Source organism: Misgurnus anguillicaudatus, chromosome 24 (genome assembly GCF_027580225.2).
Source record: "Misgurnus anguillicaudatus chromosome 24, ASM2758022v2, whole genome shotgun sequence".
NCBI classification, from domain to species: domain Eukaryota; kingdom Metazoa; phylum Chordata; class Actinopteri; order Cypriniformes; family Cobitidae; genus Misgurnus; species Misgurnus anguillicaudatus.
The window spans coordinates 17,172,540-17,197,579 of NC_073360.2; the positions used below are offsets into that span (position 1 = coordinate 17,172,540).

The following is a 25,040-nucleotide window of genomic DNA, read 5'->3' on the forward strand; positions in this document are numbered from 1 at the left end:
TATTTTATTGTGTAAATTGCCCTGGATATTCTCCTGTATTTTTTCAGCTTTGTGAGATTTATTATTTATGACATCATCAAACATATGAATTATCTTCAGGCTAAAATTATAATACAAGATGTGTCCGAAAACTATAGAGGCGGAAAGACAATAAAATACATTTGCATAACTTCCTGCCTACAATTGTGGTTTGGAGCGTTTAAAAATCACACAATCCGGGGGAATAAATGTATTTATAATTGTCCATTTTTCCCAGTAATAATCATTAAGTAGTCTTACTCAATCATTAGACTATACGCAATAGTGCCCTAGCACACACACAATTAAAAAACAGTGAATGTAAAACATTTCACTTAACCCAGTTGCAATCACCAATTTTAATAACTGGACTAAATAACTTTTCTGATGGCCATTACTTGAAAAGCCACCTAAGGGAATCCATCTATTATTAGTATTAGATCCACCTGTGGAGCTGTTGGCCCATTATGAAGTAGGCCAGGATGTTTTTTAAGAAACATTTTACTTCAGAAACCACTCTCAAAAAACCACACACACCGACCAAGAACGCTGCCTTTCCTGAACAATTCACGAGGGACGAGACCCACTCAAGACAGAAAAATGAACAACACACTTGGTTCACCACACATGGTGTGCAGTTGGGGACACACAACGTCTCTCCAACTTTTACCATTTCCTGCACTCTCCTTACCTCAAACTCACAGATGTCTTAAAAAAAATCAATAAAATTTTAATCTGTAATGACCCTCGGCTCGTCAAACAGTTATTTTCACTCAGTTGGCCCTAAATGGCTTTATTATGACTCATTAAAGCACCCACAAGCTTCGTGAAGTCAGCCAGCTAGCAACTAAAATTAGCGCCTTTCCCACATACACTTTCGTCCTGTTCCTTCTGGACGACAACCCAAAGCCCTTTAAAGTTTAAAAATGCCCTCGTTTTCAGAATCATTACAAACCACATTCAGAAATACTTTGATGGTGTGAGTCACGAGGCGAGCGTAAATTATGCCTGAGAGAACATTTGTGATGGATGAAAACACTCTGTGTTGTTGGTTGATTTAATATTGTCCTGTTATAGTCAAAGTCAATAGACTCATCTGGCCATCCTTGCAAATGTATGCACACAAAGATGTAAACACAACAAAGGTAAACACACAGATACAGTTTCAGACGGTTCAGCGGCAATAACATAAACAAACAGCTTTTGTCTGGTAGACTTTCGCAAATAATCAAAAACAACAAAGTCCCTCTAGAGCAGATTATTTCTGAAAACAATATATAAAAAAAATTAAAAAATAAAATTCAAATAATAGCTAAAGCTTATCAACTACTACACCAAGCTAACGTTAATGTGTAAAATTAGTGTAGCTACAGATCCTTGAATTCTTGCCTGGCAGCCAAACCTTTCTTCGCACAGCGGTGATCCATCAATCTCCCCTCATCTTTAGGAAACCAAAACATTTTTTTCCGACAATGTATTTGTTCCAGATGTCAGTTTATCCATTAGCCAGACTGATAAACAAACACAGACTGGAAGTTATATTCAGGCCAGGCAACGCGCGTGCGTCCAATAAAAACGTCTATATTGACACAATCAGCTAGCTCACACATTTGCGCTGTGTCCGAAACCGCCTACTTCCATACTATATAGTAGGTGAAAGCAGTAGGCGATGAGTGGTATGTCCGAATTCATAGTAATCGAAAAACAAGGGCGAAAATGACCTCCTACTTCTGGCAAGATCCTGAAGTGTTCATTTGAAATACACTTTACTATCCCGTATGTCCCCGGGAGAGAAGTCATCCAACGAAGAAGAAGAAGAGCCGTTCGTTATTAAGAAATATCCGAAAGCGGTAACGCAGCACTATTTAAAATGCAAATACATACAGTACATTAAACAGCTGTCCATTGTTGTTAAATTGCGTTTGTTTAACATCATTCCAGTTAAAGGACAAGTTCGGTATTTTACACTTAAAGCCCTGTTTTCAGATTGTTTATGATGAAATAGAACGGTTTTGACTGAAATTTGGACATTTGGATGCTGGCCCGAGAATTTTCGGGTTTTTGTTGTATTAGCCCCCACCTCTACAATGGCTGTATAGGTGCACAGGAACAATTCTTCCTAAAATGCACTTTTGTTTACAAAGACGTGAAACTCACCGAGTGGTCAGGGGTGTTCACTAAAATATGCTCACACAAAAATCGCTGCCAAAGATGCTTTCCAACAGGTTTTATCTTAGTTTTTGTCCAACTCCATTGACTTGTATTAGATGTGCTGTGAGCAGAGGTGTCAAGTAACGAAGTACAAATACTTCGTTACCTTACTTAAGTAGATATTTTGGGTATCTATACTTTACTTGAGTAATTATTTTTCAGACAACTTTTTACTTCTACTCCTTACATTTTCACGCAATTATCTGTACTTTCTACTCCTTACATTTTAAAAATCGCCTCGTTACTTCTATTAATTTCAACTTGTTTTCTTTTTTTACATTCCGGCTTGTCATCGTTAAAAAACCTATCTTGATAAATTGCATCATCCAGATGAATGCGATTGTGGTTGGTTGAGAAGGATAAACATACACCATTCCGACACCCTATTGGTTTGTACGCAATCCCCGCCCCCCAGCTGACTGCAGATGATCAAAAGTTTGTTCGATAGCGCTGCAAAGATAAACATAAAAGAACCGCGAGAGCGATTAGAAAGCATACGGATCAGTTTGTTCTCGCGATGCTTTGATATCATCCGCCATCTGTTTGTACAGTAACAGAACGCGGCATTCTGTCTTCAAATGGAAAAGTAGGAAATAAAACTCGCGCATCACTTTCAGGTCAGTTCACATTCACAAGCCTGTGTAAATGTATAGCTGGTTGCTGACACCAATCCATCTGTGTGATTTAAAAAGTGTAACAATACCAATTTATATCATGTAACTTCAGTTGTTCAACTTAAATGACATTGTGCTGCGTTGTGTTTTGAAGCATGGCAAAGATATCTATGCTAAAGACATTGTTGTTTTGTATATGCTAATAACTAACTTACCCAAAATTTTATTTGCATAACAAAACCTACTTAGCTGAATGCTTTAGTGTTAAATCAATGAAACACTTAACCATACATACCAACTTTTGCTTTTGTTAATAGACATCAGCTGTTTCCTTAAACCTGACTTTTAATTTACTTACAATAAATACATTTAGTAATTCTCCAAAATTGCTTGGATTTATACTGACTAAAGTAAAGTATACAAAAGTCCATTAGCTACACAAGTACAGATGCAGAAATATAGGCTTTAATATATAATTGCATATTTGTAGTTTGTGTTGCTGTCAAAATACAATTATAAATGATAACAATAGCATATTTGTATTCTCACACATACTATAGTTGTGTGTGATTTTGTTGTTTTTTAACTAAAGAGGGCACCACTGTAAAAGTTTGGCCACCAGCGGCACTGCTCTGAAGATTGACTTTTTGCACAATTACAATATTTATAGGCAACTAGTCATTTATCTTCCTCTCTATGGAACACATGTTATTGCCCAGTAGTACACATATATCAGGGCTCGAAATTGCGACCATTTTGGTCGCATATGCGACCGAAATTTAATCTGTGCAACCTTAAAATATATTTGGGAGCATTTGTGCGACTGCCCATTTTGTTGTGACGCGAGTTGATTGTGATCCTGCGTGCTGGCGCTGTCCCAGGTTCAGTGTTCTCTCCAACGATACATAACCAATCAAATTTCACCATTAAGTTCTTGCGTTTAATGAAGACCGCAGATTGGCTCATATGAGCGTCAGTCATTTCTTGTTGCCGTGAAGCGCGGAAATGTGAAAAGACGAACGCGTCGCGAGCATGACGAGAGCGAGCCAATTACAGCCAAGGTTATTACTGTATTTTTTGACGACGATCCGGATTCAAATGTAACTCCACCACCGGAAAATACGAGTTGACGTTAAACCTTTCAGAGAGAGTGGCTTAAAGATTTCGAGTGTCTCCGCTATGAAAATGTAACTTACTGTGTTAACTGTAAATCCTGTAAAACGGCGTTAATGGCGGAATCAAAACATTTTAAGCGCCAGACGTACCTTGCTTAAACATGGCGAAAGTGCCAAAAACACAAGACGTGTCGTGACAAATGTGTTTATTATTGATGGAGACAGCGAGCTGTCTGTCAAAGTGTGTTTGATGGTGTATGTGCGCATGCGCTGGTGAATGGACATTCGACAAACATCCTTGTGGTCCATGTTGCTGTGGAATACGACAATGCTGATGGTATGTTTTTGTTGTATTTTTTAAAACATTGCCTATTTAGTAGTAAAAGGCTCCTGGTAATGCAGTTATCAATACCAATATATATTAGCCTTCTATATTAGGGTGACTTTTGTAATGTCACAATTAATCAGTGTTTTATGTGTTTGCTAGATTTTCTATGTAATCTTAATCATGTTACCTGTAATTGTTAAATTATTATTGCTGCAATACTATTTCAACAGCATTTGGGTATTAATTTAGGAATTTATGCAGCAAAAAATAAAATAAAATAGAAGACCAACTTTTAAATGCTGGCCATAGGACGTGTAAAGCCCGGTGGTGGTGTTTTATTTTTAATAAAATAAATCTATTAACATTTACATTGTAGTTGTGGTGCTTTTAAATTTTTTGATGGATGCGCCTAAAGTTTTGCTGGTGCTCCTAACTCTTTAAAGTTGGGAGCACCAGTGCTACCAAATAAAAAAGTTAATTTTGAGCCCTGCATATGGTTCTTTAATGCAGTTGTTATCAAACATTTTTTGCGGCCTCCCTTGTGTACAGTGGGATGACATAAACATTCTAAAACTTAAAATTGGAATTAAACAAAACATTTTAAATTATAAAATTTATTGCTTTTGTTTAGTAGCCTTATTTTTCTGAGGTTTAATTACACAGAATTTATAATAAAGTAATGTATTTCATAAAATATTATAAAACTGGGGCCCCTGGCACCATCTGGCGACATCCAGTTTGAGAACCACTGCTTTAATGTGTTTGTTTGCATTGTATTAAAATGCATTCATTTTTAATGGGCATATATTGTATGTCGTTGAAACAGATAGCCTAGTGCAGGGGTAGGCAACATGGAGTGCCGATGTCCTGCAGTGTTTGGCTCCAGGTCTAATCAAGCAGACCTGAACAAACTAATAAAGGTTAAAGTCACTTGAAACTACAGGTAACCAAGGTTTTATAAGGGTTGGAGCTAATCTGCAGGACATCGACACTCCAGGACTGACGTTGCCTACCCCTTGCCCTAGTGCATCCCAAATTTTTTAACATTAACATTTTAATAACACTGTAGTTATTATGGCCTTTAGAAACATTTTTTAGAGGAGATAGGGTAGTGCCCAAAAGGCCCCTGTGGTGCGGCCAAGGCTTTTCTCTCTAATGACATTTTTTTCCTTACATTACTTTTACTTTTATACTTTAAGTAGTTTTGAAACCAGTACTTTTTCACTTTTACTTGAGTAAAAAGCTTGAGTTGATACTTCAACTTCTACAAAAGTCTTTTTAAACCCTAGTATCTATACTTCTACTTGAGTAATGAATATGAATACTTTTGACACCACTGGCTGTGAGGTACGGTATTACTCCGCGCCGGGAACGTTGTTTGTATTCTTGCAATTGGCAAAGCCGGATTATCGCCACCAACTGGGCTGGAGTGTCTATTATTCAAGCTCTCAACGGAAGAATATACGGGTGTGAGGCGTTTGAAAAAATAGGTCCACAAGTTTACAACGAATGCTATAACACCTGTTGGAAAGCATCTTTTGCAGCGATTTTTGTGCTAGCCCATCAGTGAACACCCCTGACCACTCGGCGAGTCCCACGTCCCTGCAAACGAAAGCTCAATGCATTCTAGGAAGGACCGTTTCAGTGCACCTACGCAGCCACTGCAGCGGTGGGGGCCGATACAACAGAAACCGAAAATTCTCGGACCAGCATCATATGTCCAAATTTCAGTCAAAACCGTTCTATTTCATCATAAACAAACTGAAAACAGGGCTTTAAGTGTAAAATATAGAAATTGTCCTTTAAAGACTAACTTGTTGTTATGACACTGTATGTCACGTGATGTATCAACATGGTGGATGTAGTACGTCCAAATGTATTCATACTATCAATATTATACTATATAGTACCTACTGTTTTAACGGTAAATAAGTAGGTAGGTACTTAATCTCAATTAGTTCAGTACTGTCAAAATATGTGATTACGGACACAGGGTTAGTTTTGCTTCAGGGCAAAAAATTTTTCCTGAAATAAAAAATGTATCATTAAAATTTATTAATATTATATAAATTTACTGTATGCATTTGGCTTTTATCCAAATCGACTTACATTCACAATTAATTTATACTTTTTTTTGTGTATGTGTTCCTTATGAAAACGAACACACAACCTTTGTGCTGCTACAATACTACAGTACATGAACATAATATTTTGATTATTTATTGTAAAACTGGCTTGACTTGACTTTTCAAGTGTGTTGTTTCCAAAGTCAAAATGATTTAGTTCTGTTTGCCTCTTTGAACCATTCAACGCTATCCATCAGTTAAACACCCCTGCTGTAAAGTTTATCTCTACACTGTCAAAAACAAATTTGTCATTATATGTACCCCAGCTGTCACCCTTTGAAAAAAGTAAACTTCTGCACCTGAATAGTTTATATTAATACCTCAGAAGTACATATTGATATCTCAAATGTACATATTGTATTGGTAACAAATGTATACTGTACCTAATGGTACATATTAGGACCTTTTAAAATGATACTGCCACTGTGACAGCTGGGGAACATATTTTGACCATTTTTTCTAACTGTGTTTATCATATAGTTTTGACTATGGCTGTATCACAAATCCTACTGAGTTGACTTCACAGTTAGCCACTGTACACCCGAAAGTTGCATTCAAAAGCCTATTTGTCATTTTAGTACGGTATGTCTGATGTGTTCTGTTGTGATGCAGCTACGCTCTCTCACATGCCTCTTAACAGGCCTTTCCACCCTCCTCCAAAAACTCAGCACACATTTAAAACCCATGAAGCAGACTCCATATTCAATAGGTTTGTGTTCTGTTTCAGAAGGCACATTGTGTACTGTACAACCCATAAAAAACAGCCCAAACAGCCTCCAGACTGGGCTCCAATCACCCTCCATCAAAACACTTTGTCTGGCATACAAAAATAAGATTCAATCTCGTGCTGAATACCAAATTAGACCATTAAAAAACAAGGGCTTCTGCTACTTGGCAACCGTAGGGATTTAAAGCAGCTAAATCCAATGACGGGCCAGAAGATCTAGGGCTTTTCTGTGCTATAAAGACTGAATTAGATTTTTGCATTTATTTTTTTTCCCATTTACTGGCTTGCAAATTAAAGACTTTATTTACCATTCATAAATTGTTAGTGTTTGGATGTCAAAATGAAAACCACTATGTTTACCTCGCAATTGGTGAGAGGAAGTCGAATAACAGGTCACCGTGGAAACAACCATTACAATACGAAGACACAAAGGTCATGATATTAAACCAGCCCTATAGCAACGTGGTTTAATGTATTTTCAAAATGCCTTTCTGTCAATCTCTCAAAGTACAAAAAGGTTATTTATTATCACGTTGACATCCGCATGCCCGTGATGTATGAGTGGTTTATTACAGCGGTTTCAACCTGTGGGTCACAACCCAAAAATCTAAGCAGATTTAAGAATTTGGTTCCAAAACGCAATAAACGCCATTTAAAAAAAAATGTTACCACCAAAATCAGTAATGTGTCAGGTCAGTATTAAAAAATACATTCTTAATTTTACGCAAAATCCGATATCCGCCGTGTTTTTCTGTCATCTTTTCTCCCTTTTTTCCCAAACCGCGACAAACGGCAGTTCTCCTTCTCTGCAGAATGGTTAAAATTCACTCAACAAATCACAGCGCACCATTCCACACATTGTAAACAACAATGGCGGCGCGTTGACTACATAGAATCTGATTCCCCTCATATACTTTGTACTTCGTGATCAACAAACAAACAAAAACAAAATAATACTTTTGATGGCATTGATAAAGCTGAGGTGGTTTTCTGTGGCGGGGAAAAAATGTAAGCCACTCGGCGACGGAAAAATGCCAACTGTTGCTTGTTCTCACACGACAGCATCAATCTTCTGTCATGCTAACACATTTACCTCAGGGGATCTTATGTAAAACTTTATTTATTATTTTACTCAAAGTCAACAAAAATCAAGCAGGATCAAAAAATTTTACAGCTGATCGCTGTCAAAAAAGTTCTGCTAAGACATCCCAAGGTTGACAGCAGCAATGACAGTGTTCTTAATATGACAAAGTAAGTGTTTTGATTATTGCCGGTAATGTAAATTTTTTTTAATCAGTTTATACCACTAGTCAACTAAATGAATATAACATGGCAAAGAAAAAAAAACGTTTTTACCGAAATTAGTCCAAATGGATTTATTGCGTTTTGGAACCAAACTCTTCATATGATGCACACATTAAAAGAAAAACAAAAATAAATGCATATAATTAAATAAATATTTTGGATAACTAAAGTCAGATTGTGAAAATGGAGGGAAAATGCTTTTTTTCGTTGTTGACGTCCAAGATTAACTTTTTCGCCGCCATTGATGAGATATCTCGTCAATCAAGAGAAAGCGCTTCCCTGCCAATGACGAGTATTTCCGGCTTTCCGCAACTTTTTAAACCTGGAAGTATTGCCCTATGGCAAGCGGCTGCATGTCCGTGTCTGTTTTAAAGATCGCTCTGAATAGGATCTCTATGAAAAGTCTGTCACAAAAATGGAATTATCTCAGCTTTTTCCTCAAAATGTGGTGTTTTTGCAGAAACCTACCCATATTCAAAAGCTGATTACAAAAGAACTACTGAAGGTAGGATGAAACATTTTTTTTTAAAGCAGAGGGTCTGTTCTTTCATTTGATATATTGTATGATTATATGTTTAAAGAAGAACATTTTCTGGAAGGCATTAAACTTTTGTGAAAATCATGAAAAACGCTGGCGCTGGCTGGCAACTTTTAAAAAAAACGCTAGCGGCGAAAGAGTTAAATGGCAATGCAAAGGAAATTCACCTGTCACTTAATTTACAGCTAGCCATATTATACAGATGCCAACACAAACAGGTTGTGTGACATATCCGATATCCTTATCCACAAACGTATAACACTACACAAGATTAAAGAAAATATGGCCCAAACAGTACTGCATGAGTTACAGTATGTGGCATTTACTCCACCTGACGTTCAACCCAAAAATCTGGGTCATGACGCAATACCAGCTGAGAACCGCTGGTTTAATCCAGCTGATTAGAGTTAAAGAGAAACGGGTGTGGTGGCACCTCTCAACCACTTAGCGTCCGATCCGTCCTCAAACAGCCAGCAGTTTACATTTTGTAAACAAGCAGCTCTGCATTTTTGTTTTATTTTGGACTGGAGCGGCACCCTCCCTCCACACTATTTTGGAGAGCGGTGGCTTGGAGAGCAGTCAAGTTTGATTAATTTTGGGATTTGGGTACAGTATGTTCCTGGACACACATCTGCGAGCGATCATAAATGCTCCAGAATGCTGGCAGAACATCCAGACCTGCCGGCAGCTGATGATGTCATCAGCGCGAGGGAAGAGCTGGAGTGCCGCCAGGCTCGAGAGCAGGGCTTCTCTCAGACACCCAGACAGAGAGAGAGAGAACGACGGAAAAAGACCGAATAGACAGGAGAGAGAGAGAGAGATCTTACGACAAAACATCTTGACTGGGCTTTTCAGCTTCAGTGCTGCACATGATGATGATCTCTTTTATGCTGTCGTGTGGCGTGTGAACAGGTGCCACAGTGGATTACGAGCAGATTAAATGTGGGAGTAACTGAATATTGTTGCCAGTGTTTATGATATTGATTTATGACAGATTAGGTGGGTTGGATTATGGAACAATAATAAACCTTTTTTATTTTTTTTATGAGAAAAATAATCATCAACACACAGAAGCTCTGTTTAAAATCTATCAAGCTCCCTTGCTGCCTATATAGGCAACATCCTATCCAACATAAAACCTCAAAAGTGAATGATGCAGACTGCTCTACATAAGTAGCAAAACACAAACAAAGCTCCATACAGAAGACACTGTATAATTTTATGAACCTGTTGTAAAAATGTTGTATTACTGTACATTTAACACTTGAACAGTAAACATATTTATTTACTGTAGCTGCAGCTGCACTGTATTGTAGCTCCATATTTTGTTTATTTGTTTAAGAGCTCACCACAATGCATTCTGGTACTTTCCAGACTATAAGTGAACTTTATGTCGCGTTTATTTAGAAAATTATTTCACAAAATCCAAGCTGAAGAACAGACATTTCATTTGGAAAGGCAAGTTATTCAACTAAACAATAGCAGACAGAACAGCAGGCTGAATAGATGTCTGTACATTAAAGTTATATTATCAGTTATTTAAATGATAAACCATAGCATACAGAACTTACCTGGAAGGTTGAATAGGCTAAATTAACCAAACAAGCCAACTAGCGTGAAGTTCGCATACTCGTCATTCCACATCACTGAATCCATTGAATTGCATAAATACAGAAGCAGCAAATGGCGGACTCTCACGACTGTAGACGGTAATGTTGTCTCTTGCCTCATAAATGTCCAAATTAATTCATACTGACTTACAAGGCGCACCTGACCATAAAACGCAGCATCAGCCAAGTTATGAAAAAAACGCGGCTTATAGACCGAAAAATACGGTAAACTGTTGCCTACAATCCGTGTGTTTGTTGTAGTCTAAGAAAAGAGATTTATGTTGGAAACGATAACTCGTGTCATAGTTTACTTTGGGATTTGTACCTTTTGCATATCGTTAACATGTACTAATACACACTTACACACCAAAGGAAATGTAAAAAACGTGATTCAGACAATAGGCTCTCTTTAATACGTTTACCTTTTTTATACTATGATGTTTTAAAATGCTGCCTCCCTATAGGCAGCTCACAAGGTTTCAGAACAGACTAGAGCATGAGAATCTGACGTAAAGAGAAGGAAATTTTAGGTTAATTTGGATAAGGGTATTGTCAGAATCTTGACCGAAACCTGAGCTGATAGAGTCAAGTGAGGTGTGCTTCACAAATCCTTTCAGAGAGACGACTACAGACTTAATCAGACAGGTGGACACACTCGCACACACTCACCGCTGCCAGTTTAAGTGTATTTCTCCTGCAACAGTACATTCCCCTTTGAAGCACAATTTACTCAGGCCAAGTACCGAATTTAATCAGCATCAATCACACATTCCTGATCCTGAGGTTGGAGCTATGGGTTTGAATGTAGCCTGGTTATACTATAAAAAAAATCTAAATAATTTCCTATCCCCTAAATTATGTTAAACCTAGGTCTGATACTGATACTAAACATGGTACTGCCCAAAAAGAAGAAAGAAAGAGAAAAAAGCAACAACAGCTGTACAACAGGCAAAAACACAGCGTCTCTCTGCCAGACTTCATTTTTCAGTCTGTGTCTAATTTGTCTACGATTATGCAAGTGACCCACCGATAACAACACTCCAAAGGGAAAGATCCAAGTTATTTTAATAGAGCACATTATGCAAAACAATACCAAACACTTACGTAAGATGTACTGCCAAACATTTCACCATGATTATTTAATTATAGGTCTGGATGTGTATAAACAACTGGAGCTGTCCTCTGCCTTGAGCATGTTTGTTTTGTATACCTCCTCATTACAATACACCAAAAAGAGTTGGCAAGGATTCACTGTACATACTGTACTAATAGCGTGGCAAACTGCCCAGACTGGATTCCAGCCAGGCCCGAAATGTTACAGTTGAGACGCAGTTGAGAGCGGAATGGGAAATCCGGGATAACTAAACACACCCGTCACGAATACACGGAAGTGCAATTTGTCCCGTGTGCTACTGCAGGTTAAGCGTGGTTTACAGGGTGGATGACAACAGGGCAACAGGAAGCTCATAATAGTTTGTGATAGTTAAGCCCAAAGTATAGTCTGTTTTTTTAAGTGTACGCAAACATATGCGCATGGTCGAATGCACAGCGTTGGAAAGTATAGTTTGATTCGTACGTGCACGCAGATGTTTGACGCATACTCATTGCGACAAAATGCAATGCATCTACATTCTCCTCCTGTAAGCGCATACATGACCAACATGTACAACGTATGCAGGGTTTCGGCAGTAGATGTGCACTCGAAAATTCTTGCATGGACCACACTTCGCCCTATAGGCCCGAACACGACATCTGTATCGATTTGGGGGAAAATTGTGTGGATTTAAACTTTAATGTGTTTAATCCTGTTGAAAACACTACATTCTTGCCAAATTAACTAAAATAAACAATGCAATGGACGGTTAATATATGTAGAATTTTAATTGTGAAAAACTAATATTTCAATTCTGTGGAAACCTGGTCCAAAGTACTTTCATGAAATCAAATGTATGTTTGTGTATGACCTTTGCGCTGCTAACACAATGCTCTACCAACTGAGCAACACAAACCCTATTTTCAGACCGGTGTGAGCCTAGTGATCATGTATCATTTCCATGTATATTCGAACCGTCCTCGCTGTTATTGCTGTGTAATGCCAGTGTTCACAAGTGGGATTTACCTGAATGAGAGAGCATATGCATCCTCAGTCGCAAACTATCCAGAAACTGCTTTCCGCAGAACTCGCATCCAAAGGTCTTGACTCCACCGTGCAACTTTCTGTAAATGCAACACATAATGTTAGATAAAGCTGGTGTTGAATATGCGAGTGAGTGCTATCATACAGTACTAACAGTAAATATACACTTTGATCAGTAGAGACTCACATCAGATCTATTTCTAAAAACTTATCTAGGCTTCCTCTGTACTATTGAGCTTTTGATAAATGTACTTTTGAAATGAAGCCTTAGTTCTTTGATTTTTATAAAAAATGCTGTTATGATTAAAAACAAATATGACTTTTAAGAAAATGAGACAATACATTTTCATTTTTGAATACATTTGTCGGCAACACTTGTATTGTATTTGTTAACATGAGTTAAAGGTGCACTGTGTAACTTTTAGAATGATCACTTGAGAGAAATGCAATTTAATATACTGTACATAACTTTATTATCAGTGGTGTATAAAGACCTTACATAATGAACTGTAAAGTTTTTATAACCTTAGAATGAGCCGTTTTTATTTACATACCGCGGGTCACCTTACATGGAATTTGCTGTCATGTTTCTACAGGAGCCCTAAATGGACAAACTGATTTACAGAGCACGTTTCATCCCTAAGTTGTCTCAGACGACAACATGTTTGTCCTTTGGCGGCTACTATATGCACTTTGAAATTGAGGGGTCAGCTGTTGGTTGCACTAGATAACGCTAAAATTTACACACACCACCTTTAATGCATTACCAATGAAGAATACAGCATTTATTAATCTTAGTTTATGTTATTATATCAAAATTATATCAAAACAACATATATTTTTATGTTATACCACGGGTCTGTTGAAGGCAGTATTCTAATTGGTTGAGAAATGTTCCATGGGTATCTATTATTTTTTGATAACTGCACACCTAACTTTTCAAATGTCTTAAAAATAGGCACCAGAGCAATGTCTGTGGTAACCGTGGTATAAGCAGAATAATTGACTCCGGTCCTTTGAATTATTTGAAAATAATGCACACCTGCGATGTAACGGCACCTTGGGTGGGCATTATTTTCTTATAATTCAATGGCCCGTCGTCAATTATTCTTTACTTTAACTTAACAAATTAGCTTAAACAATTTCAACTTGTTTTTATACGTTATGTCAACTTAAGTCAAAACTTAAAAAAGTAGGTTGAATTGACTTGTTTTAACTCAATGCTGCTGTTTTACTATATTTTTATACATTAACATTACATTTACAATAACGATGATTTATAAATGTCGTAACACTATATTGCTCATTGCTATTTCATGTTAGATTATGCATTTACTAATGTTAATAGAGCTGACACAATGATTAAATAATCGTCTCATTGTGATTGTTTGACCTCATCGCGATGATTTCAGATCACCACAATCATTGCACATCTCTCTAAAAAACACAAGGGGGAGCTCCAGCAGCTGTATAAACGAGATAGTATCAGATGGCGCTCCTTAACTGACAGTGTAACGCGGTACATTGCAAAGCCATTCAATACAGTGAAACAAACTGAATTGAAAGAAATGCTGCAAAACTTTGATAAGCAGTATGAAACAAATTATTTCCAAAACAGGAATTCCAAATTTAGGAAATTAAAAGATGCTATTTTTAAAGACATTTAAGGAATGATTTTTTGCAGCCACTACATACTGCAAATGTACTAATATGACCTTAGTAGGATTGGCTACTATTTAAGGCCTGTTTATTTTGATTGCATTTTTATTTCTCAGACACTTTATTGTGTTTAATTTTATGAAGAATTTTTTGTTTTTGAAAGATATATTCATTAAATAATTACTTTTAAATATGTGTGTGTTAATATGTACTGCCAGGTAAACCTTGCAAAAGATTTAATTTAAATAATATAATCACAAGAATGTGTGAAAATTATTTCATAAACAAACAAAAAATGTATGAGAATTAAATGTCAAAGCAATAAAACAGACAATTAATCATCAATTTATTAGACAAATAACCGTCATCCAAATTTCATAATCGTGACAGCCCTGACTGTTAACAAATAAAACCTTACTATAAAGTTTCTTTATGTGTTGTCATCACGTCTGAGTAAGTTTGAATAATTATAGGAGTTTAATTTTAGGTTAAAATGTTGCTCTATTATGTATTATTCCTAAAAAAAAAAAAATTTTAAGCACCACTCTGTCTCTGGCTCGCAGTTTGTTTTGATGCTTGAATATTCTCCACAGTGGGCTGTGAAAGCTTTTGGCCGCACATTTCTAAGTCTTCATGCACTCGAGACTTTCATCAAGCAGGTCAGAATCAATTACGTCTAATACACATAAAAGCAGTTAATGAAATAGCCTAAATATATATATATATACATATATCGAGGTCTGTGTTCAAAACACTGCAAATAGGTGTGCACAATGCCCATGTCAGAACTTGTCTGAGCACAGCAATGAAATATTTACCATCCAGACATAGTGACCTGGTGGCATCACAGAAAACATTTATGGCTCAGTTTTATCAAAAATTAAACACACACTCGTCAGAGAGAGGGTACACAATGAACCTAGACAAACATACACCCTCCATTTCAGTGAAGTAGTTACATCGACTTTTAACAGACTGGCCAAAAAGCACGTATCAAAGTCAAACATGCCACCTGTCCTCTGTTCTTTCAACCTGCGCTCTGGCTCAAAATATTTGTTTTAATTAAAACGTATTAAACGCTCCTAAAATACCCGGCTTTGGTATGTTTAACTGAGTCACTCTATACATATCAAGTACTTGTCTCCCGCCCACTCTCGCTCTCCTTACTCGCCCGTCTCCTTTCATGTGAATTCCAGCCACACACGCAGACACAGTCGGCACGTGCGCTGCATCAACGAGCAGCCGGCCGAGCCCATCGCAGACGTAACCTTTATTCTTGCTTTAGAGCCCTTAATTATCATCGCTTCACAACCGGGGCGCCCGCAGACACATGCAGACGCATTATGAATAGGGGCATATTATTTCACCTTGAAAAAGCTGTTAATGTTAACCCTCTCCGACACCAGGAACGGTCATGTTAAAATATTAACTCATTTGAAGTAATCAGATTGAATTGGTTATAGACCTTCTTTCAGATTAAAATGGTAAGTTGCAGAACGAGTCAACACCTTTCGCTCTGGACGTTTTATTTCACGGACGATGTTTGCTCAGGGTCACGTGCCCTTTGGTTAAGGGCACGCGGACACAGAATGCGTGCTGCGTTTCACAATTTTAAGCTATGAAGCCTCTGCCTCGTCGTCGCCCTTCGCAGCCACAACACAGGGTCTTTAATAGAGCGCCTGACAGTGCCCAGCCTCCCATAAACAATATCCACTCAAGCGAGCTGGACATGCTGAGCGCTGCTGCAGGCAGCCAGGAGACATTATCTACAGATTCATGTGTTTGGAAAAAAACTGGCGTTATCTTAACTGTATGCTGCTGTTGGGATAAAAATGACACATTACAGCAGAGATAAGCTTTAGAAAGTGTACACTGACACAGCGCAACACAGAAAAGCTTTTTAACAATACTGTATACAAACTGTACAGTTATATATTAAAAATATATATTATTAAAAATAATTGACTGGTGAATATGGCTAATAGGCATGTGCCCTTTACTGTTTTCAATGTATACAGAGGTTTTTGTGATACTGTTTTCAAGGTGAGCTGTGTTTACACAAATAATTAAATCATTAAGTCATGTAACTGATTTAATGTTTACACTGATATATATATATATATATATATATATATATATATATATATATATATATATATATATATATATATATATATATATATATATATATATATATATTACAAAAATACATTTTTAAAAAAATATTACATTTAAATGCTTTTTTTACCTGGCGTACATGTTGCATGTTGCTTAAAAATAAAATGTATTGTTTTAAAAACACATGTTGCAATGGCAATACCGCAACACCATGTAACCATGATATTTTTGCTTAAAGGGGACATTTCACTAGACTATTTTAAGATGTAAAGTAAATCTTTGGTGTCTCTGCACTAAATGGCAGTGCCGTGGTTGGATAGTGTAGATTAGAGGGGCGGTATTATCTACTTATGACATCACAAGGGGAACCAAATATCAGTGACCTATTTTTCACATGCTTGCAGAGAATGGTTTACCAAAACTAAGTTACTGGGTTTTCTTTTTTCACATTTTCTTGGTTGATAGAAGCACTGGGGACCCAATTATAGCACTTAAACATGGAAAAAGTCAAGAATTCATGATATGTCCCCTTTAATGTGATCATACCGCCAAAATCTCATACCGGCACATGTCTAAAGGCTAATATAGATTTTTAGAGATCCCTCCGCATCTAAAGATGATAAATAGCTCTAAGCCATACAGGGAAAATTTGTAAGTTAAGGTGGTAGGGTTGGGCGGGTGTTTGGGGGCTAGGGGTGTGGCAATCAAAGGGGCGGGACGTACGCGTCATGATGAAAATAAAAAAATATTTTTATTTAAAACACTCAAATAAAACTTAATTTTGAAGAAACTATAACAGAAAATGAACACATACTAGTTTATTATGAATTAAATGTTTTTACCTCTAACGGGAATAGCTGTGTAATGAAGTGAAACTAAAGGGTTAATAAACACAAAAACTGAAGCAGATGTTGTAGAACGTCTGGCGAATGATAATAGATGGCCCAAAAATTTTAGAAACTGATTATTTCCCACTATAAATTACATTATCTTAGCAGTGTAACTACTGTAGCATGTAAATAATGCACATAAATAACGTGAGCAAGAGTACTCAACAATTATATCGAATCAACAGGAACGTGAAACCTAGCTAGGTTGCTCAAACAACAAAATCACCAGCTAACTTACTTTAAATTTGCAAGAACTATAGACTAATACTACAATAACAGGCTTAAATAAACCCAAAACATAAATCCACTTACAGTTCTCACGGACACGCGTTTCATCAACTGGCTATACTCCAGACATGACGGACACGTCTTTATCTCATTTTGGCCATGTGGCGCGCGTGCACGCTCGCGGTGTGAAGCGCGTCCGCTCTATTCTCCGAGATGTTTTATCAACTGGCTAGTTATCCTCCAGACAGTGACGGTTCGGACCACGTCTTTCTCATTTCGACCGTGTGGCGTGCGTGCCCGCTCGCGGTGTGAGCGTGCCCCCACTATTATCTGAGATGCACTTGACAGCCTTTTGTGCAGCGATTTTTTTTTTTTTTTTTGGACGACCTAGTTAAGGCAGTAGGGTTTCCCAGCTTAGGCGGGCCGCTCGAACTGAAATGTGCGAAAATACTTTGGCTACGTTCACACTGCAGACGAAAATGATACAAATCCGTCTTTTTTTGCTTAAACTGTTGCCGACTTTTTTGACCCATATCTGATTTTCTTATGAAAGTCTCAAATCTTTTCAAATGTTTTCAAATCAGACACAGGCCACTTTCATATGTGGTCCTAAATCGAATCATATCTGATTGCAATGCGATTTCAGTCTGAACGACAATTTTGCATTTTATTTGACTTTTACGAGTAGCATCCATGTTTATTTTTGCAAACACAGTGCCCTGCTTCTGACGTCACATCTTCTGTGCATGCAGGTCACTTTAGGGCCGTATACTGATTTTTGCAAAAAATCCGAACATCCGAACAATCTTTTAAAGTGAATGTCAGCTGTATCTTCAGCTGAGCGCTTTGGTAGCTGTGATACTTCAGCTGTGAGCCGGTTGGTTGCTGTGGTAATGCCCCGCCCCTCCTCCACTGTGATTGGACAGCCGTATGACAACAGACATTGACTAGCGGAGCTTTTCACCCAAAGTTGAATATTTTTCAACTTTCCTCGCTCAGCGCTGAGCGCGGAAAAAACGCAGAGTGCTGGTTTTCAGCGTGGAAGAAAACCGCTAGCTGCTGGCTTATTTGAAAAAAGAGGAGCTTCCACTAGAAACAATTGAAAACATGTGCCTGCTGCGGACGTAAAAGCTTTGGTGTGCACGCCCCCTAAGACTTTTACCAAAAGCGACTTATCGTGCATTTAAAGTATGACTTTTTAGCGGCCTCTAGCAGTGAGATTGCGAATTGCAACCAACCTCAATTTCGAAACGCAATGAGAAGCTACGTTAGCCCCACAAGACAAACATGTCATCGTCTGACAAAATGTTCATTTTCCGCTTTTACAACTTTTACATTTTATGTAAGCAAAGTTAATTGTTGTGAGTTGCTAATAATAATCGACATAGTGCTAAACCCCTGACAAACATTTTAACGTTCAATAACAGAGAACCTTTCAGAAATCCCTCAGTTAATCCCGGTCCGTTGTCCACTTAAAAGACACAAGAGATATAACAACACTGATCTCAAATGTGTAGAAATACCTGGCAAATGGAACAATGAGTGGAAAATCAATACACTTCGTCTCTATCCCAGTCAAAACAGACTGTCGTTGTAAGGAAATCCGAAATGAACACATTATACATTTTGACAACTCGTTGCATTATTCAAATAGTTCAGTCTGAGCTCCAATATTGGACATTGATATGCGCATTAGGACCGGTAACAAAAGAACATTAAATAATCCTGAGGTTAGATAAATCAATTGATTTTTAGCACACAATGTGCATCTCTGAAAGAGCTAACTGGTCAAACGTAATGCGCTGATTGATTAAAGTGCATCTGCTTTGAAATAAACAGCTCAGATGTTGTTAGAGGAGAAAAACAAATCTGAAAAGATGATGGTTCATTTTGTCTCAACAGGCTGGTGTTATACATTCCTAATAAAATGCCGGCATTAAAATGTCGACTTTCTCTACGGAGACAAATTGTTGAGCTGTCTGTTTGAGACAGGGCAAGCGCTTGTGTTGCTGGAGTGGGCCACTGGAAGTGGCTTTGATTAATGGCAGGCCAGAGCTGTGCTGCTAGAGTACCTTTCCCACTGAGAGAGCAATTCAGAGGCTGATGTGTGCAATCGGATACTAGAGCACTGCCAAATTACCAATGAGACTGCTTTAAAGGAAGTCTTCTCCAAAGCCGTGTGAGAAAACCGTATGAGCCATGAATGAGGAAATAGCAACACTTTCACAAACCGACAAACAATTGTTCTTGTAATCTAATAACATATCGTTGCCAGAACCTTTGAAAAAATAACTGTGGTGATACCATATATATATTATGTTATTTTATATAGTTTAAATATACATTTAAATACAAATATAAATAAATATTAAATATTAAAATACTGTAAGTCTTTATACATTTTTGTCCCATTTCTGAATATCGGGCGAGAAGTGCAATGCCGCGTGTACAACTTGCAGCTATCGCACAATGGATGTGCACTTTCAATTGCGCGAGTTTCGTCAAACAGTGTCTACTTCCAGATGCAAAATATGCGTTTACAGCCTGTTAATTGTTAACAATTTGGGACAAACATGATGTTATTTAATGTTAAACTGTGTGGCACTCTGTGGCCCGGCAGAGATATGAGCAGCGTTCGGAGTCACAGCAGACAGCTGCTGTCAGATGCCGCCAGTGTGTGTACATTCATAGAAAATCATTTTTTCGATTTTTAGATACATGGCGCGATGCAACGCGGCACAACAACCTCCACCAGTACGAACATTCCTGCATCCAGTACATACTGAATAAGATGAAGTACCTACTTATCAACCAATAAAACGCTTACGTTCAGTAGTATGTTTATTTGTACGCTCTAGTATGCATTTGGGGAGTGTTCGGACTAGGGCTAGGCGATTAAAATGTTTCGATATGTATTGCCAATAACGATGGGGAGTACGATATGACGCCTGTTACGGTACATTCACATAGGGAGTAAACGTTGACGCTTCCCATTCTCTTTTTCTGGGTGACGTCAGCAACCTTTCAAGCGGGAACGTGTGCATCAGCCAATCAGAGCGCCTTATGCAAATAACCTAGAGAGAGCCAGCCAATTATGTTAATTTCGTCCCAAGTGAATGTACCGTTAATGCATTGCTAACACTGCATTGCACTACATTTAGTGGATAAATAAAAAAAATCTACTTTTTTAAAAAGATTAATAAAATTTATCAATAATTATCACTATCGAATGATATAACACGTTATATCAATGATAAACATTTTAGCTCTATTGCCCAGCCCTAGTTTGGACATACTACAACCTCCTTGTTGACACATCACATGACATACGTCGTCATAACAAGTAACTTGGATGATGTTAAACAAGCGCAATTTAAGTAAGTAAGTACATTTTATTTATACAGTTTTACAATAGACAATAAAAATGCATAGACAATAAAACATGATAAAAAATAGTCATAATAAAATACAAATACAACAACAATTTAACGTTTTTACCCAAAGCGACTTACAAAGATCAGGCAACAATAAAGTGATTTGTCATATAGGGAGACTAAAAGTGGTTATACCAAGTTACAATTTTTCCTGTTTATATTTGAATGGGTCAGAACAACCCAGCATAGGTTAAATTACAGCCCAATGGAATGGGTTTGTCTCTTTTTGACCAAACGCTGGGTTGAAAATAACCCAGCCTTTTGTAGAGTGTATCAATTCTGACATACTATTCGTCTCGCCGACTGATTTTCGCCTACTACTGTATATAGTATGGAAGTAGGCCATTTTGGATGCAGCACATATCTTCTACAAGCTATCATTCATGCCCACTAAGAACTCAATAAAATGTGGTGCAGGTCATCTATACTAGTATTGCAGTTGGAAGCTAGAAATACTAATCCCATACTAGCTGGTTTGGATGAAGTCTTTCTCACTTCGCAGGACAAAATGGCAAACAGTTCAATTTGTCTGTGGTATGGATGCTCAATGGCTTGATGGTATTGTGTGAGACCGTTGCCATTATGACACCCCCGAATACAAGCTTGCACACCTGACTTGTGCTTCCCTCAGGCACTATTGAAAGACCGTCACTTGTATTTTTTTTCTGTAGAAAACCTCCACTTTGACAGAGAGCATGCTGTAACAGTAGTGGAAATGTTACAGCGGATGTTTACGATTTTCTATGTACTAAAAACTGAAATACTTGAAATGTAGGACTATTAATCATGCCGTCTGAGTTACAACAGGTTTTATTATTTATTTGAGGCAGTTGGGTAAGATTGTGTATCTTACTCAAGGTCGAAATGACTGTACAGTACACAAACAAATACCATGGCAGCGCTTCAGAAATGTATTTTTCCTCACAAAGTTTTGCTTGGATTCGATTCAGTGGCTTTGGCAGTCAGCTGACTCACTGACCTTTAACTACCCTTTCTGTGTATTTTTCTAATCTTTTAACATTAAACATTCAATTTTAGTTCATTCAGAGTATTGGAGTATCTTATAAGGGTAAATAATTAAAAGAAATTTGATAACACCTCTAATTTGCTGTAAATACTTAAAGCTGTTAAAGGAACACGCCGACTTTTTGGGACTTTAGCTTATTCACCGTATTTCCAAGAGTTAGATACATTTTTACATACCTTTTTCATCTCTGTGAATGCCCTAACTCGCCCTGACGCACCCACCGCTAGCCTAGCTTAGCACAAAGACTGGAAGTAAATGGCTTCAGCTAGCATACGTCTCCCAATAAGTGACAAAATAACGTCAACATTTTCCTAAGACCCTTAGCAAAGCATAAGGGTCTTATTTAGCAAAACGATTGTCGTTTTTGGCAAGAAAAAAAATGCAAGAAAAAAATGCACTTTTAAACCACAACTTCTCGTCTTCCTCCGGTCCTGTGATGCGCCAGCAGACCTCACGTAATACGTCATCACGTCAAGAGGCCCCAGATGATGTATGCAAAACTACGCCCCAGTGTATACAAGTGTGCAGAAAGAGGACCATTCCGAAGTTGTTTTATGTCAAATGATACAAATTAATGTCTTTGTGTCAGTTTATTTTTTTAAATGGTCCGCAAATGTGCGTTTCATATATGTAACACGTGACCTTTTGACGTCATTACGGAGGAAGACGAGAAGTTGTGGTTTAAAAGTGCTATATTTTTTTCTTGTCAAAAATGACAATTGTTTCACTAGATAAGACCCTTGTGCCTCGTTTGGGATCGTTTGGAGTTCTTTGAAACTGCAATTTTAAACTGCATTAAAACTTTTGGGGTCCATTAAAGTCCATTAAAATTAGAAAAATCCTGGAATGTTTTCCTCAAAAAACATAATTTCTTCTCGACTGAACAAAGAAACGCATCGACATTTTGTATGACATGGTGGTGAGTAAATTAATCTGGATTTTTTTTTTTTTGACTATAATCCTTTAACTATTGATTTGTACATTGCTTTTACAATAAATTATATTATGAAGCACCTTACAACAAATACTGTAATGTTTTACAAACCTCCCAGCAAAAAAGCCTAAGGTGACAATGGCAAGCAAATACTCCTTTAAGTCTACAAAAACCAACAATCCACCTCTTTGGGCCGAACCATATTTAAACATTATACAAAACATATTCAGTATACCATTGTATAAATAGATATAACTGAACAGATGAACTCCAGCAACATTATTATTTGTTGACTTTGGTTGCTAAATTAAATTTGTAATGAAATCTATTTGATATGTAAATATTTTTTGTAAAGTAGGCAAGATTGCTTCACCCCATGCAGCATCTTTGATATCACAAACCCATTACTCAGGCAGAAATAATAAATATTTTCCATCTAAAAAGTCGGCACACATCCTTCACAGACTTTGAAGCAAGTGACAGTCTTGGCACACAGGGGCGACATTACGCTACTGCGTGAAATCAGTGAGGAAATCTGGCTACTGTCCATTAACCAAAGATTACACTAACCTTTACTTTGATCAGTACTTTGGGTTACAAGCACGGAGACGGAGCAAAACATGTGGCTGAGCCAACGGGATCAAAGGTTGGAGAAGCGTTGTTTGTATTTTCACATATTACGCTAGAGTTTAGGAACTGTGACTAAAGTCGCCGTATTTCAGCTGAATCCCACAGTCACCGATCAATAAGTCACCCAACCCCCCAAGGCCAGAACTACGAAAAACAGGCGGACACCCACTCAAACACACAAAGGAGGGTTTGAACGCAAGAACAATGTGAAAAGAAGAAGAAAACACCCTCTGGGCGCCAAAGGTCAGAAGTTTGACCCGACCCTAAAGAGGTGACCTGTATAACCACGATAAGAGCTGAAAGAGTCCTGTCTTGGCCTGATAGCAGGCTTTAGGCTAAAAAGATACAAGAGGGCTTAAAGTCTTGACCAACAGGATTCCAGAGGTCTATTGAGATGCCAGAGGTTTAAAAAATCACTGGGTGGTCATGGTCTTGTGGGACAGGAAGGGCTTGAAGCACTAATGAAGCTTGACCAAGACGCTTCTCTCTGACAACATCTTCACAGGGGCTTGGTTATCCATTAATAGACTAAATGCATTTGCTTTGGGCTCTTTTTTATTCTGTGTATTTTCATGTCATGCTAATCCTTCAACAGATTCTTGAGCAATCACTACAGCTATCTTTACAAATATAAAAGAAAATGTTTACAGTTTTTGAAAAGCATTTTAAAGGGGCCATGTCACAAGACATTTTTTAAGATATCAAATAAATCTCTGGTGTCCCCAGAGCACATATATGAAGTTTTAGTTCAAATAATTTATTATAGCATGTTAAAATTGCCACTTTGTAGGTGTGTGCAAAAATGTGCCGTTTTGGGTGTGTCCTTTAAAATGCAAATGAGCTAATGAAATTCAAACACTGATCACAATGATGGTGGTTTGTTGCAATTAAAACTCAATTGTGCTTTTCTCTGCACTAAATGGCAGTGCTGTGGTTGGATAGTGCAGATTAAGGGGTGGTATTATTATAATAAGAGCTCCTTATGACATCATAAGGAGAGCCAAATTTCAACACCCTTTTTATGTGCTTGCAGAGAGTGGTTTACCAAGACTAAGTTACTGGGTTCATCTTTTTCACATTTTCTAGATTGATATATGCACTGGGGACCCAAACATAGCACTTAAACATGGAAAAAGTTAAATTTTCATGTCATGGCCCCTTTAAAAATATTCTGTATCCTAAAATAAATCAGAGTCAGATCATTTAATGTGACTTAATTAATCTGAATACATAAGGTAACTCTAATACATGTACAGTACATTCAAAAAATGCGCTTAGGTTAAATTAAGCCAGAAAAGTGCATATTTAACCCAGCATTTGGGTTAAAAGAACCCAGCAATGGTTAAAAAATTACAACCCAACAGGTTGTGTTTGTCCCTTTTTGACCCAAC

The 25,040-nt window shown here is 37.5% G+C and overlaps 1 protein-coding gene across 1 annotated transcript in view; it reads right to left on the minus strand.

Annotated features, from left to right (window-relative positions):
- Positions 1 to 25,040, minus strand: part of zbtb16b (zinc finger and BTB domain containing 16b) — a 72,484-nt gene that overhangs the window by 39,970 nt on the left and 7,474 nt on the right. Inside the window, exon 3 of the mRNA XM_055196267.2 lies at positions 12,712 to 12,809. Within this exon, the coding sequence (XP_055052242.1) occupies positions 12,712 to 12,809 (98 nt within the window). The remainder of the gene's footprint in view (positions 1 to 12,711; positions 12,810 to 25,040) is intronic.